General features: G+C 35.8%; 1 protein-coding gene and 1 pseudogene across 1 annotated transcript; one reads left to right on the forward strand and one right to left on the reverse strand.

Annotated features, from left to right (window-relative positions):
- Positions 1-384: 384 nt before the first annotated feature.
- On the reverse strand, positions 385-2,067 carry LOC121258802 (annotated as a pseudogene).
- Positions 2,068-10,651: 8,584 nt separating this feature from the next.
- On the forward strand, positions 10,652-16,283 carry LOC121257504 (glycerol-3-phosphate acyltransferase 9). Its single transcript, XM_041158524.1, has 12 exons — positions 10,652-10,862; positions 11,022-11,079; positions 11,192-11,310; positions 11,648-11,747; positions 12,529-12,624; positions 12,736-12,832; positions 14,091-14,178; positions 14,261-14,357; positions 14,753-14,838; positions 15,156-15,275; positions 15,624-15,722; positions 16,078-16,283. The coding sequence occupies exons 1-12, from the start codon at positions 10,747-10,749 to the stop codon at positions 16,124-16,126; spliced, it is 1,125 nt and encodes a 374-aa protein (XP_041014458.1). The 5' UTR covers positions 10,652-10,746; the 3' UTR covers positions 16,127-16,283.
- Positions 16,284-16,889: the final 606 nt, after the last annotated feature.

Below are 16,889 nucleotides of genomic sequence, written 5' to 3' on the forward strand. Positions count from 1 at the left end.
GGGTGTCCGTACCCATGGTCTTTGCACTGTGCTGCCATATACAGAAACTGGAAACCCAATCTGCTCAACTGCATGCCAATGCCTTTTATGTACAAAGTGGTTTGTTGTCACTGCCGCTTTAGTCAAGCAAATATTTGCCACGAAAGGGGGAATAAGAGGACCCAAAAGCATCTGTTGAAATTTGAAAATGGGTTGGGCAACCACTTCAATGGGAATGGATAGAGCCTTTTTTTTTTTTTTTTAGTTTGAAAACCAGTCTTCCTCCAGTACTGGTTGTTCAGGTTTAAGCAAAAGATTGGGATCTGATTTACTTCCCTCAGGGAGCTCTTTTTCTTGAAGCTTATTTGCATTCTCCGTCGCATTAGCATAGTCCATATCAAACCATTATTGCTCATCATCTGTTGACTGCTCATCCGTCAACTCCCCAGGATCCTCATTTGTACTATCCTCCTTACCACTTTCATCACCATTGTTAGTTCGATTTTGAGGAATCAATACCCCCCCAGCCTTTGCCTTAGACTTCTCACAAATGCAAGATGCTGGTTTTTCATGAAATTCACCCCTGTCAGGCTTCACCTCAATTGGCTCGCCCATAAAGCCAATCTTGATCAGTTCGAATTCTGGAGGCAAATTCTTCCCATGACATGTTATTTCGATTCATGAACAAGCGGTACAGTTTTTTAGCATTTGGACGAATGGTTGGTTTGTGCCTGAAATATCTTCTGCATAGACAAGCATGTAATGTTATCAAGCAACCACAAGAGTGACCCCTAATATCCACTACAATGATCTTAGTCAGAGCGTTTTAAATGCTATATATCGAAGTTAAAAATGTGAAGGCCACATAAACTGGAAGTTTTTTCTCAACCCACAAGCTGCCTTCTCCTTGCAAACTGATGGCACTTCAATTCTTGTTGGGAAAATCACTTACAAATTATAAAGACAATTTTATGTACTAAAATTAAATTGCAAAAACATAACCTATAAAAAATTTCAACTGAAAAAATAACTCCTGAAGTATTAAGGTCATTCTTAAGATTGCTTTTGAGCACCACTTGACATGATAAATAAATAACTCATGTACCTTCCTCCAGCCAACATTTTAGTCACGTCATATTCCCATTGTTATTGGAGACAAAAACATCGCTTTCATTACAAACGATGAAGTCCATTGCAGCCATGCAAGAAGAAAATGATGAAAATGGTGCCAACTCCTCCCTGCTGGCTATGGTCTGTTTTGAATGAAAATTCAGGGAAGAGTGCTTTGAGTGGTGTAAATGTCTCTTCTCCTCCATATACTTCATCTGATGCCACATATGAGCGAACATCAATTCCAAAACCCAATGCTCTTAGCATAAGACCAACTTCCTCTGGAGTGAGTGGGCATCGTCCACACCTTCGTACTTTGTCAGGGTCGCTTGCCTGCAGGTCGTATCAAAATAAACATCTCAATATTCAGACAGGTCTAACATGCTATTGAGGTTGAATAATCTTTTCTAATGACTATTGGAGCCTTACATGTAAGGTTTTCCACCTCTTCCGAATTGCACCAAGTTCTCCTATTTCCTTTCCTCCCCCACCATGATAGCATCCAGAAAATGCAAGCATATCAGATTCAAACCTAGACATGATAAACCAATTTGCATTATCACTTGTAATTCAATTTCCTAAACAAAAAAAGGGGGGGGGGGGGGGGGGGGGGGGGGGGGAAACTTATTTCGGTCCATCAAAATATCATCACTCCATTTTCTGTGATAAAAGCTGCACCTTTTTTTTAACAAAACCTCGGATCATTTTAGAAAAGTTGTGCACTCTCACATTATATATTCATCCAAAAGCCTTTCCGATAAAATGCTCTTTTCCACAAGTGATGAAAAATAAGTGTTATTCCTCAAGTAACATGTTCATATGATCTCAAACAGATAAAATTTTCCCATGTACAACATTGTCCAACAAAGTACGACTAAAATCAATATAACAAATATAACTGACTCGGAAAGGAAGAGCACGGTTGGTACTGATCTACCTCAAATGCAGCACAACCAAATGCTTGCTTTTCATCTGCATCCTCTAAACCAAGATGCAGGCTTTCAAACTGCTTTTGAAACTTAGTCAGCTGAACAGCCTGCGCCATCAAAATGGTAACCAATATGATCACCGGCGCACCAGAACAGCTCCAGACTAGACTATCCACTAACACTTGCCTTGGTGTAATATCTGCAACCCTCTGACCCTTCAGTTACGAGTTACAACCAATCTTTACAATCCTTAAAATTAATTTATCCTTTAAACAATCTTTACACATTGTTTACCCAAAAAAAAGCTTTTGTGCAAGCCACAAAAATGGTGTTGAAACCAAAAACCAGTTAAAAACACATTATAAATCCAAGAAAAAGAAAAATCCACAAGAGTTACAGCCATTATGAGTTAAAGAACATTCCCATTGGGTTTCTTATAAAATTTCATATAATGTAACTAAAAATCACATTCTCTAAAATTTTTTTCTAAATTTTATTCATCTTTTAAAAACCTCATGCATCTCATTTCCAATCCCTATCTCTATTCTATTAAATGATATTTCTCTATTATTTCTTTATTACTTTTTTTTCTCATTTCCATTTACAATCTTAACTAGTAACTTTTTTGTCTTATGATCTTCTTTTCAAATATCACATTCTACTAAATACTTATACAATTTTAACTATTGGATACAATATTATTTTTCAAACAGAAATCTGTATTATAAAAATAGTAATTTTTTTTAATATGTGCATTTTCTAACGTGATGGTATTTTTAATATCTACTATTTATCAGTTTCTCTAATGGTATCTAGCCACGTATTGATGATAAAAATTTTTGTCATTTCTTTAATGGTAACATTTTTTGTTATTTCTCTAACAGTAAGATTTTAAAGACTTTCTCCAACGGTAACATTTTGAACTCCTACCTCCAATAGTAACATTCTTTATCTTTGGAGATGCAATAAATTCACCAAATATAGCAAAAAACATATAAACAAAACCCAAACTCAAAAAAAATGATTCGTCAATTCCTCAAACAAAGTCCAAAATCTTCAACGTAAACGAGAGAAATACCCGAATTCCACCAACACAACACTTTCAATCTCTTTACCAAACAATGATTCGCCAATTCCTCAAAAGCCAGTAATTTTCATCTCAAATTTTGATCTTTTTCTTACAAGTCGTTTCTAGTTTAAAATACTGTAAAAGTATTCAAAATCCATTCCGTAACAACAAACTCCACCAAATTCTCCTCAAAACTAAAAACCCAACGAATCATAAAAAAACCACAATCGCAAACCTCTCTTTTTTCTCCTCACTCAATGAATGGATCGATCAAGAAAAATGATAAGACATGAGAGAGACAAATTTAAAAAAAAAAATCTGTGTGAAAACATCTCAACTTTTTTGGCAGCCAAACAGTCCTAGCGAGGATGAAAGAGTCAAAGAAAGTGAGAGTATAGATCAGTGGAAGAAATCTTATTCCGAAGAGAACGCTGACGTAGAGAGAGAGTTGTAGGCAAACATCTCTCACATACTTGATCATGGCGTCGGGAGGAAGAAAAATAGGAAGAGAGAAACAGAAAGATAGGAAGAGAAAAATAGAAGAAAATGAGGGAAGAAAGAAACATACGATGGAAAAGAAACTAAATTTCACTTACAAAAATTGTCGATGGAGAGGCTGCAATCATTGGTGTTGCATGCGAGGGAGGGGCCAATCGTTGAGTTTACACCCTAGCGAGAGAGAAGAAGACGCGGGACGAAGGGAATACTGAATGAGATTTGGGAGCGATGGGAATGCACAGTCGTTTCCCAAATATGGAGAATTTCTATACAAACTGTAAACCCTAACCATAAAATGGGGAGTGAGATGGGGATGGATTTTTGTTCAAAACTATATAATTTAGGAAAAATTATAGGGATAAAGGAGATATGCAGACTCGAATGGAAATGCTCTTAACTTATGATCAAGGGATCAAACAAACAGAACACAATGCCGTGAGAGAGAGAGAATCAATTATACCAACCTTCCAAATCCAATCAATAGCCTCTCTCCTGTAGGAGGGAGGGTTTTAGTGGAGGAGTAGAGGGTGAGAGTGAATGGAAATTCTTTTTCTTCCTTTGCAGTGGCCAGTGTGGTCAGATGATTGAGAAAATGTGGTGTCTACGTGGCAAGTTTCTATTGGAGATTGTTATTTGGGAAAAAGTCTAAAACCAGGCACGAGTCAAGCCTGTTCGGGGACGACATCCGACATGGAGAGAAACACACCGTTTTATTTACTTCAAAACGGTGCGTTTCGAGACTTATGAAATGTAGCATTTCGATTTCTCTCCTCCCAGGCACTCTCTCTGTGTAAATTGATCTAGTGGTTCTCAATCCTGATTTCTCTCTCTGTGCGAATCGATTTGTGGTTTCTCTCCTCCCAGGTATGCGATGTTATTATACTTTTGTGATTTTCAGAAATTTTTGGTCCTTGATTGTTTTCTATAGCCTATTAGTGATGTATTAAAGTTATCGTATAGAAATTATTACGTCCACAACACCCACTCTTTGATTCATATTAGAACCAATCCAAAGAAATGAAGAAACCCCATTCATCAGTGGAAGAAAGTGCAGAAATTTTTATTTTTCATGCATTATTATTTACAAGAGAATGACTTGTGATCATTAAAATTTTTTGGGTAGTTGATTAGTTTTTGAAGGATTTTTTGTACCTGTAATTAGAACCAATCCAAAGAAATGAAAAACCCCCATTCATCAGTGGAAGAAAGTGCATAAATTTTTTTTTTCATGCATTATTATTCACAAGAGAATGACTTGTGATCATTAAAATTTTTTAGATAGCTGATTAGATTTTGAAGGATTTTTTGTACCTGTAATTAGAACCAATCAAAAGAAAAATGAAACACATGTTCGATGCATAAATCCACATTTTTCACTATAGGCATTTGTGATTTTCACTATAGGCATATGTGATTTTTCACTACAGGCATATGTGATTTTTCACTAAGCCTCTTACTAGGTTCCTCCACGAAATGTGGGTAGGTGGGTTGCTGCAAGTGATCAACGACGGAGCCACAACGCCAATGAAGAAAACTGACAACTGAGATATGAGAGAGAAGAATAAATCTGAAGCTGAGAGTGAAATTTTCTGCAGCACTACGTCAAGGAAGCCACTGAAATTGCCAGCAATCGCCTTCGTTTCTTGGATTGAAGCGAGATGGACACTGCCACTTGAATGAATGCAAAATTTATTCCCTCTTTTAGATATTTTCTTCCTTTTTAGCATCCTCTTTTTTTTTTTCTTTTATTAATATAATATAATTACTAACGTGGCATTTGCCAAGTCAGTGCCATTCGTGGGCAGGCACAAATTTGTGCCTGTCTGTAGAATTACTCGTTATTTGGAGGAATGAGGTGAACTGGTGGGAAGATATTCTCATATTAATAATATATTTGGTGCGTCAATAAACAGACATATGAATTATATACAAATATACTTATGTCAAAATAGCTATTTTTTGATGGGCTAACAAAATTTGCTAAAATTATGAGACTTTTGATAAATAATGTTTTTTTAAAATATTTTTTTATATCTATGATGATAAAAATTAAAATAGGTGAAATATTTTGGCTAAACAATCGTAAAATAGAAAAATTTATTTGATAAGATAATGATTTATCCATTCACAATATTTTGAATGGGTAAAAATAAGAATTCTAAAGAATTTTTCTATAATTATATTGGCAATTCTTCTATATGCAACCGCCGGCGTGGAACCGGCTGACATGGCATTGCCACGTCAGCTGCTAATTTAATATTAAAAAAAAACGAGTGAATGAAATATGCAGGAAAAATGGAGGGAAAGTAAAAAGAAGAAAACATTTGATAGAGCTCGGCTGAACCTCCGATTCTTTTCATCTGAACCAAGAACTGTCTGTGGTCGCCGTCGTGGACCGAACCGGTTGTTGTCGTCGTCATTCGTCACACATTTCAAATCTGAGCTGCCGTCGACATGGGTTGGATTTTTCAGATCCGAGTGGTCGCAAACAAGTTCTTCTAGTATTCCTTGAACTTCTTTTGGACTTGATTTTCTGTTATTCTTTAAGTTGTTCTTAGCAAAACGAGTTGAAAAGGTGAAATGCGACTTCTTTTTGGCAAGCAAATTTCAGAGCTGGAAAACACTATTTTGTCTACAAAAAATCTACTTACAACCCATTTTTATCACATGCGAAGAAAAGTTAACCTATTGTTGGTCATCTAATTAATTTTATATATATAGTGTTGAATATAGGAGAACACAACAATAGTAGCCGCAGTCGATGTTGCTGTTGATGTTATGGTTCTCAAAGATCTGGGAGGCAATAGTAGCAGCAGCCATGAATGAACCCAGGACAGAACAAAGAAATTCATGTAAAACCAAAAGAAAACAATAACTATGATACAAAGTTTAGAACATATGAAACCCAAAATGAAGAAGAGAGGTTAACATGTGGGTATCAACGATTGGATTGCACTTGCAGAGAAGAAGATCATATCTAGTGCAGAATATAGGAGAACTAGAAAATTGGTTCTACATGAATATTTATTTAATGTTACACTAAATATTTGTACAGATAGTAATAAATACTGCGTCTTTCTTTGTTCAACTTGAAAAATATTTTTGTAAGAGAAAGAAATTGTTAGGCAAACAAGTTTGAAATGAATAGCCAAATTTTTACAGAAGGTGGGAGTGAAATCACTGCACAGATTCCATATTTAATGTAACAAGTAATTAACTAATATTCTGTTTTGGAGCAAAGTATATAGAAAATGGACTCACATGTAGTTTATATCTGATGCTCACCCTTTTTTGTGTTTTCCTTGATGATATCATTAATCGGTTTCCGATCAAAGTATATAGATAATGATCTTTGGTTCACCCATGAGTTTCAATCAAACTTGGTGTGGCTGATGCATGCTTGATCAAATAAATTGTGACCTTTTTGTAAAGTTAAAACAAGCAGACATCAGGCTCACTCCATTCGTCCATCTGTTCATATTACAAAAACTGTGACTTTACTGTGCTCAATACTTAAATTTGCTTTCAAGTAAACAAGCTTAGCTTTACTTTAAACAAGCCTGATGATTTTGCTTTTCGAAGCCTGCTTCTTTGTTTCTACCTTTTTGTTTATTATAATTTTTTTTTATATCACTTCTCTTTACCAAACTCCCCAAGTCATCTTGGATTCCAATCAATTCTCTAGTTTTTTAACTAGTTTGATGACAGTCCTACCAGTCCTACAAAGAATTTAAGAAGTGCAAGGAATAATCTTATTTGAAAGTTCTTATATATATTTTAAAGTGGAACAAATTATTTGATTGTTTCTAGAGATGAGTACATGGAATTTGAAAAGTTGATCCAAGAACACTTGCAGGAGGTGGATGACCGTTTGGAAGAAGAGGAGGTGAGGGTTATAAATTATAATTGCTAGCCTTCTAATCTGCAGGAGATCTCTTCACAAATTTATTTGCTGTTGGTCCAGCCTTTTTATGCCTAATGATTTCATTCCATTTCCTGCAGGGCCTATAGAGAGAAAGTTGAAATGTTGAGGAAGAAGAAATTGAAAATGCAGGTTGCTAGGTTTTTTTTATGGTGATGATGAAAGTGATGAGAATTTTGCAGTTGGTTGGAGTTCTCAACACTTGTGAAAAACATTTTTTGCGCATCACCGAACATAAAACTATAAATTATTGTAAATATTTTAGTGTCTTTCATAGAGGAGTCAAACTATAAATTATTGTAAATATTTCTTTGGTGTAATTTCATGTTTGAATTTAGCTGGATGACTCATGCATAGCAGGAGGTGTTTTTTGTTTTAGACAATACTCGAATTTTTATTTTTTATTTTTAAATGGGTGGCTCCTTTAGGTTTCAGCTAAAAAGCAAAGTGTTCAATAGCCTTTGGTAGCTGCGTTGATGTTACCAAGAGAGAGACAGAGAGCGTCCCTAGCAAATGAAATTAGTTTTGGGTTCAAGTGCTTGAGTTGCTTAATTTGCAAGAGAGTTTACACAAGAATATTGTGCTGCTGTGTATGAAAGCTGCTGGATGTTTTTGGTTTTCTTGAGCACATGAAGCTATATACGGGTGGTCTTGATTGGAGAAGGATTGAATTATGGCAGTCTTAGAATTATGGCTATGTATATGTATATGACCGGCTATTCATTTTTACTTTAGACTTACGGTAGTCTTGGAATTTTGGGCATAATCATTCACTTCACAACACCTTTCACTAAATGCTTGCACATGATACAATTATAACTTCAGGGAAAAAATAATATTGGGAGAAAAATTAGAAAAAGTGCAAGGTAGATTTTGCTTTCAAGAAAATTGAATCAATTCCAAGCATTTGAGTACCAGTACCAGTACCAACATGGTTACTAGTTTATGTTCCAACCCTTGGAAGAAAGAGAATCAATTCCAACACCTAGCAGTTACAGTTCACATTTACACCACATAAAAGCAGTACAACACATTTTTGAATTTTAGCAACTCAGAATCCAATGCTCATCAAATGGAAATTCATTCCATTACTTTTAATTTTCATAGAATTCTCCACAGGATTCAAAACAAAATTTCTTAACAGAGCCCAAAATAGAAAAACAAAATATACACAAATATCGTGTGCACGAACCACCTTAAAAGCTAGATGGTTACTTAAACCAGTCAAAATGAACCTAATGACTTTTTATATGTAATTTATCCAAACCAAGCAGACAAAATAACAAAGGTGACAACCCAATACAAATACAATAACTTTTACTTTTCCTTTTTTAGATTCTTCGCCATCTCTCTCACTTTATCTTCCCTTTTTCGAACGGCATATTCACGCTGTAATGCATCATCCCACGTCTTCCTAGCCTTAGTCTCTCTTAATAAAATGTTCTCCTCTAGCAACTGTAGTATATCCACCCATGCAAAGAATTCATACCTTGCATCTCTCTGCACACAGTATAAACTCCCAATTAACATGATAAAGTATATCCTATGATGTCAATCTCATAAATTAAAGGAAGCAACAGAATTTGGGGGGAAAAAAAAACCTCAAAGTTTACTTTTCTTCCTTTTACCCATGGTTTCCTCCGCAATAAGTTTGAGGTCAAAAAAGCATTTTGTGTGCCCCACCTCCCAACTTCTTTTATCATTATATCAAACTCACAGTAAGCTTGATATCCTATGATCTACACTTCATTTAATATTTGATCTAGGTTGGAATATGTTTCAGTTTAAAAAATCTCAAATTATTGTATGAAACTGTAATTAAAATAAAAATTATTTGTTAGAGAATGAGTAACATTTGATGAAACGAGACTAATAAGAAAGCAATACTAAAGAGAGTTCGAAAGCTAGTTAAGACTGAGATTGCATCAAGTTTTACTCTCAATGTTCTATATTATGAAATTCAGTAAGAGGTGGATTCTTTATCACTTTCATAAAACTAAAGCCATTCTACGTGACCCCTCATTGCAGAATTGGGTAAGAATCAAATCAAAGCTCTGGAAACCACCACTAGCAATGGAAACTAAAGCCTTTTGTAGTCTTAGAAGAAAAATTCATTTTTCTTCCCCCATATCACATGCATGGGCATCTATATATGCAATGGTTTCTTAAACAAAACTAAAGTGATCAATATATACTTATAATTAGTATGCAATACAGCCACTAGCAGCTTTTCCAATACAACAAACTCATCCAAATAAGTAAGAAGTTATATGCATGATCAAGCATGTGCGCGCTTAGCCCATTGTAAGGACTCTTTTCCAGCGTTCACCACCTGAAGATCAACATCAATGTACAAATCAATTAAAATCAAAGCATTGATACCAAGACACTAAATCCTAGGGTGGGCAATAAATTTCCATTCAATCAATTGCACAAGATCAACAATATTCGGGCTAGTTCCTCTATGGGTAGAGGATGGACAAATTTTTTGAGGTTCGGGTTAGGGTTAGGATTAGAGTTTCAGGTTAGGGTTCGGATTAGGGTTTCGGGTTAGGGTTTCGATGCTCTGTGGGCTTCACATTTCAGATCTAGTGTTTGAAGATGACAGGGCTTCAGAGAAGAGGATTCGAGGAGAATAGGAATAGAAGTGCCTACCTGCTCTGTAGGCTTCGGATTTCCTATATGGGGGAGAAGACGAATCGGCTTCGTGGCTCTGGTGGAGAAGGCCAAGACGATGTGAATGGGGAGAAGAGGGTAGGGTCTGGATCAAGCGGGAGAAAGTGAAATCTAGAACCGGCTTACTCGCTTCTACGCTGACCGAAGTAAAGCGAAAGAACGGCTTACTCGTTTCGATGCTGACCAAAGCAGAGTGGAGGAAGACGATGGGAATTGAGAGAAAGGTCTAGATCGAGTGAGAGAAGGTGAATGAGGAAAATGTGAAAATACAAAATATGCAAAAAAAGGGGTTAACTAATTCAAAATGCAAACGATGTCATTTTGTACCACGTAAGACATGTTTACACGCTGGTTTCTAAACCGGTTGCAAGTAGCTTTTTTCTTATATTGGTTTACGGAATATGGTTTGGTGGGATACTGACATTTTCAGCCTTACCCGAAATAAATTAAATAAAAAAAGGGGCTACTCTCAAACAAACAGAAGGACCAACGTAGCGTGAAATCGGCGCCACTGTAAAGCTGAGCACGGACGCAGAGAGAGAGAGAGAGAGAGAGAGAGAGAGATGAGTGGTAGCGAGAAGCTAACCTCGTCAAGCTCCGAATTGGACTTGGATCGGCCCAATATCGAGGACTACCTCCCTTCATCCTCCATTCAAGAGCCTCGCGGCAAGCTCCGTCTGTATAATCTCTCTCTCTCCTTTATGCTTGCTTGCTTGGCAATAGGGAAAAATTAAAGAATGAGAACGAAAAAAGAAAAAAGATTTCCAAAGTCATTTTAGTAGAAACCATTACGGGAATTTTATGAATTGATCCGTTGGCTAATTTGGGTCTTCTACAGGCGTGATTTGCTCGACATTTCTCCTACCCTAACAGAGGCTGCTGGTGCCATCGTCGATGTAAGCTTTTTTGTGCGTGGGTCTTTTTTTTTTAATAAACAATATAGGATTATATTTATTGTTATATGAGAAATTTGTATATTTATCTGTTAATCTGATCATAAACGGGCAGGACTCATTCACGCGATGTTTCAAATCGAATCCACCCGAACCATGGAACTGGAATGTGTATTTGTTTCCGCTATGGTGTTGCGGGGTCGTAGTTCGATATTTGATTCTATTTCCTTCCAGGTTAGCGTTGCTCTTACTACTACTATTCAATGGTTGAGTTGGTTAATACTTATAAAACAAAATGATACAAATGGCCTTGGATATGTTGGCGAATTTAGATACAAGCGTCAAGCTTTATGAGCTATGTTGGGTTATTTTGTGTTTATAAATGACTTGAATTTGTGCTTCGAAACACGTTTAAACTTTAAAGCAACCTGGGTTCAGGGAAAACCTGCGATATGATGATAAATAGTGTGCTAATGTAGGAATTTTTTTGCTCTTGATATTTTCCTTGTTCATGCGTTCACATGATTTTGCTTATCTTAGGCGTCTGATTGCTTTCTAATTGAATCTGCAGGGTTATAGTATTGACACTGGGGTGGATAATTTTCCTCTCTTCTTTTATTCCGGTGCATGTTCTGCTGAAAGGGCAAGACGAGTTGAGGAAAAAGCTCGAGGTGCGAAGTGCAACTTGTTTTTAAATATTCATCCAATTATTGCTGAAATTATTTTTTATTTTGGCTATACGTTTTTGTTTGTTTCTTATTGTTTTTTTAAATTAATTTATATTCTTTATATCTATTGTTTGATTAGAAATGACAACTTTTGAACATTCTGGTGTTGGATAATTTGAATGATTTTACGTGAGCTTTTCAAAATGACTTGCATAGTTTAATTATTAAGTTAAGTAATGTTCTCTCAGTTCTCTCTTGTATGTTATTTTCATCTATTGCTTCACCAATTCAATGTTTAAATTTTCATTGATGCAGTCTATGTACCCGTTGGTAATGTTGTTAGCAGTAGAACCCTTTGGTACTTAAAATATCACATGTTGTTAAGACTAGATAAGCCACCCACCAAGACTTACTAATGGGACACACTATAAAGGTGCAGAATCCATTCCGATAAGAATTCTTATGAAGGGAACCGTGATGCTCTAGGTTGTTATCCATTCATCATACATGATATAACATGGTCAAGTAGAGTGGAAGGGTCCCACTTGCTCTTTGGTCTGGTGCATTTAGGGAAGTTGATGCAGCAACATATGTTCACCTTTTTTTTTTTAATATATATATATATATATATATATATATATAATGTGGATTACTTATCAAAAAAATAAAAGGCCCTAATGTCTCAATGCTCCTCTTCTTGCAATTTCCTTCATCTATTAATATTCTTAAAATTTTGGTAATGCAGTGGATGTAACGTACTCTATGTTGCTTACTTTATTTTCAGAGGTATTTGGTGGAGTTAATGTGCAGTTTCTTTGTTGCATCATGGACTGGAGTTGTAAAATACCATGGACCACGACCCAGTAGGCGGCCTAAGCAGGTCCATTTGGTTGTAATTTTTGGACGTCATCTGATGCTTCTTCAACAGCTTATTTGACTAATTTTCATGCTATTGAGTGGTTTTTTTGGCTTCTGATGATTGGTTGAACAGGTTTTTGTGGCCAATCATACTTCCATGATTGATTTCATCATCTTAGAGCAGATGACTGCTTTTGCTGTTATCATGCAGAAGCATCCTGGATGGGTTGGTAAGTGTGAATGCCAATTTTTGTGCTTCAAATCCATTGATACAGTTATATGGTATTAACAGTTTCATTAATGATTTTTGGTGACCTGTGTTTCACAAAAAGTTTTACCTAGTTTTATTTTTTATTTATTTTTATTTATTTTTATAACTAATCCAAGTTTTGACTGAAAAGCTCAAAAGGCCATAACTTGGTACAAAGGACGTATACAAGAGAGAGCACCCACATAGGGTTGAAAGGAAAAACAAGAATGCAAGAAGTCTAGGACAGAATGAATGCAACAGATGAAGTGAGTCGTCACCTGCACATAGAGTGATTTGAGCCCAAAAGTTTCTGACTCTTGCACCATCGTTTTCTGGTTGTTGAAATTGCGAGCATTACATTCCTCCCAAATGCACCAGGTTGCACGTATGTAGCTTCAAATCTACAATGGCATTCCCCTGTATCCTCTGCAACAAATCATAACTCTACCTCCTTGTGTGGCATAACCTACTCAATCTCTCAAATATGGAAGATCAATACCCCCGTAAAGCTTGAGCCACAACACAATGTAGCAAAATATTATTGGCTGATTCCCCACTCTTCTTGCACATACAACACCAATCCATCATTATGGCTCGCCCCTCTCTTATGTTGTCTAAGGTTAAGATTTTCTCAAAGCTGCATTTCATATGAAAAAGTGCTTCCTGTGAAGGAGTCTTGTTTCGCTAATATCTTTTCCAAGGAAAAGGAGGACTATCATGCGATCAAAGAGCATGATGGTAGGTTTTAACTTCAAGCATCCACCTTCGGATGGCTTCTTGCACGAGTACTGTTTTTGCCACTACACAATGACAGATAGATCCATTTTTTTGGGTTATATTCATTTTCTTATTTAGAAATCATATCTTTCATAACTAACTTGGGGTAACCAAGTAGAAAAGGTGCATTCTTGAGACTAAACTAGCATGCATAGGTGATGCTCTTGTGTCCCGTATACTTGGGCTCTTTCCTATTCTTATGAAATAAAATTTTGTTTACCGATCATAAAAAAAAGAAGAAAAAAAGAAGGAAGAAAAGGTGAATTCTTGAGCATTGCAGCCCATCCACTTTTGAAAGCAGACATAGTTCACTGGCTTTTATGATATATGGTAGATTTAATGTAATTATACTTTTTGTACTTAGTGAACAATTTGCACTAGAGAATATATTAAGTGGAAGCCATTATTATTCTTGAAACGATGGAAAGGAAGGATTTTATTTAGTTTTGCTCTCTGTCTAGGACTCTTGCAAAGCACCATATTAGAGAGCGTAGGATGTATCTGGTTCAATCGTTCAGAGGCGAAGGATCGCGAAATTGTAGCAAGGAAGTAAGTTGATACTGAAAGTGTCAGGTGATACTTATATCAGAATGACATCTATGTTATGATAATATGAAATTGTTTACCTCAGGTTGCGGGAACACATCCAAGGGATTGACAACAACCCTCTTCTCATATTTCCAGAGGGAACTTGTGTAAATAATCATTACACGGTTATGTTCAAGAAGGTACATGTATATGATTTAAATTGTAGAAAGGCAGCATATGCAGTTTTGTTTAACTTGTTGATGAGAATAGTATTTCTTTCCCCTAATTTTCATCTCAATACCAAGGGGTAAACAATTTTCTTTTTTCTTTTATTTAATTTTCATTGGGTGAAATTATCCTAAATATCACCCTTTTCCAATGTGATCTCTGAACCACAAAAATGGCTACTACACTCCAATTTGAAACATAAATTAGGATTTGCAGAGTGTGTTAAAATTTGAGTGTCAACCATCACATTGCAGAAGGCAGTATTTTTCTTTCTTTTTTTTTTTTTTTGGGGGGGGGATAAAATGTAATTATCAATTTTCTTAGAATTTGTGCTCTTCTCTAACTCATGTGTCATTTGATTGTGTAGGGTGCATTTGAGCTCGGCTGCACTGTTTGCCCAATTGCAATTAAGTACAACAAAATATTTGTTGATGCTTTTTGGAATAGCCGGAAGTAAGTAGCTGCTTAGAGCCCACTAAATTTATGCGTGTATATAATGATATGAATTCACTGAGAGTAACCCTTCCATTCATATTGGGTAGTAAAGAGCACTAGGTGAATTTATCTTGAGGCAAGACTTTGCCAAATATCAAAGCCTCCAATATTTATGCTCTGTTTTATGTTGGAACGACATAGGGGAGATAAGTTCCTTGTTTGAGGCTGGATCTCGGTGCATTCACCTTTGTCTTGTGTCTTAGATGTTGACATCTTTTGTTTTGCTGCTAAATGAAACTAGAAGGTAATTCTTGGATTTGTGCTTTATTTTGTAGGCAGTCCTTTACAACGCATCTGCTGCAGCTCATGACATCCTGGGCCGTTGTTTGTGATGTTTGGTACTTGGAGCCCCAAACTCTGAAAGCCGGAGAGACACCCATTGAGTTTGCAGAGAGGTATATAATCTTCTTAGTTGCAAAGTTAAATAATGGCATAGAGCACTTTATTTTTGGGATGTCATAAATGTGTTTCTTGTATCACTAAACTAGCACACATAGGCAATACTCTTGTATATGTTCTGTATACTCGGGTGCTTGCCTATTCTTATGATCAATAAAATTCTGTGAACTGATAAAAAAATGTTTTTCTTTGTAGAGCTAAATAATCTTCTCCTTAGTTGCAAAAAGTTAAACGATGGCATGAAACACTTTTTTTTTTGGATTGTCACATATATGTATTTCCTTTGTTTAGAATAATCTCCTATTTATGAATAGCTTTTGTTGAATGGTATTCCTCCTATGCAGGGTTAGGGACATAATATCTGTTAGAGCAGGTCTCAAAAAGGTTCCGTGGGATGGATATCTAAAGTATTCACGCCCTAGTCCTAAACATAGAGAACAGAAGTAAGTAACATTTCTTTCTCCTGCGAAATAAAGAGAAATGGAAATATTAAACAAATATACCCCTGATCCTACAAATATTGTCGATAAAACTAACTCATCGTCAAGCTGTTGCACTGGGATGGTGTCTCATATATTATATATTACTTTTGTACGTAACACCTTCAATGTATGCATCTCTATATGCAAAATCTTATAGAGAGAGCTGTGTCACTACTGTTGTTTGGTGATCATGCATTGCAAACCCCTGAATAAGACTAATCTAATTTATACAGTTTTGGGGGGTGTTGAGCTTCACCTATTCATTGTCGGACAGAGGAGAGTGACATTTTTGTTCTTATTTTTGTTACATTTGCAGGCAACAGAGCTTTGCTGAGTCAATGCTGCGGCGCTTGCAGGAGAGGTGATATGTATATGTATTTTCTTTAAATCTTTTACCTGTACCCGTTTAGAAATCTGCAGTTGATTTCCTATAAACGAGTTGGACCCAACAAGTGAGGACCTCTAGAGTTTAAACTGATCAATAAACAAGCAAAATGATATCAAGTTTTTCGATTTTGTTTATGATTAAGCTCTGGTAACAAGCTTTTGCCCTCCGATTCGACCTTGTATTGAAAAGGGAAAAGAAACAGAAATCCTAATTCCACATATCCTTACTGTTGTTATTGAGTTATAATCCTCTTCAATCCACTGCACTAGTTGATAATATTGAGGCCTGGTCACAGAAAAGAGGAAGATGCTAAATGGAGCTCTACCTCGGAGGAAGGTTTCTTTCTACTTCAACCAACCGAATATTGATGGCTCTTAAAACCAGAGTTCCTTGAAGAATATATGCCTCAATGCAACCCAAATTGTGGGCGCTAATCCAATGCCTACCTACACGAAAGAGCACTCGACTCTTGTGAGAAAAGTAGAAACCATTGGGGCTTCTTTTATCTGATCAAATAAATCCTAATCAAATCTCTCCTCCTTTGTTTAGAAAATTGAGAGAGTAATGATTTAAATGGAAATAGTTTTATCCTTTAATCTGTTATTAAACATGTATTAAGTACATTTTTTTTAAAATCTAACTTAAAAAATTGACACGTGATATTTTATAAAAAAAAAAAAAAATGTTTGTCACGTATACTTAATATATTCATTAATAAATTAATTAATTTTTCTTTATTT

Source organism: Juglans microcarpa x Juglans regia, chromosome 3S (assembly GCF_004785595.1).
Source record: "Juglans microcarpa x Juglans regia isolate MS1-56 chromosome 3S, Jm3101_v1.0, whole genome shotgun sequence".
NCBI lineage: Eukaryota > Viridiplantae > Streptophyta > Magnoliopsida > Fagales > Juglandaceae > Juglans > Juglans microcarpa x Juglans regia.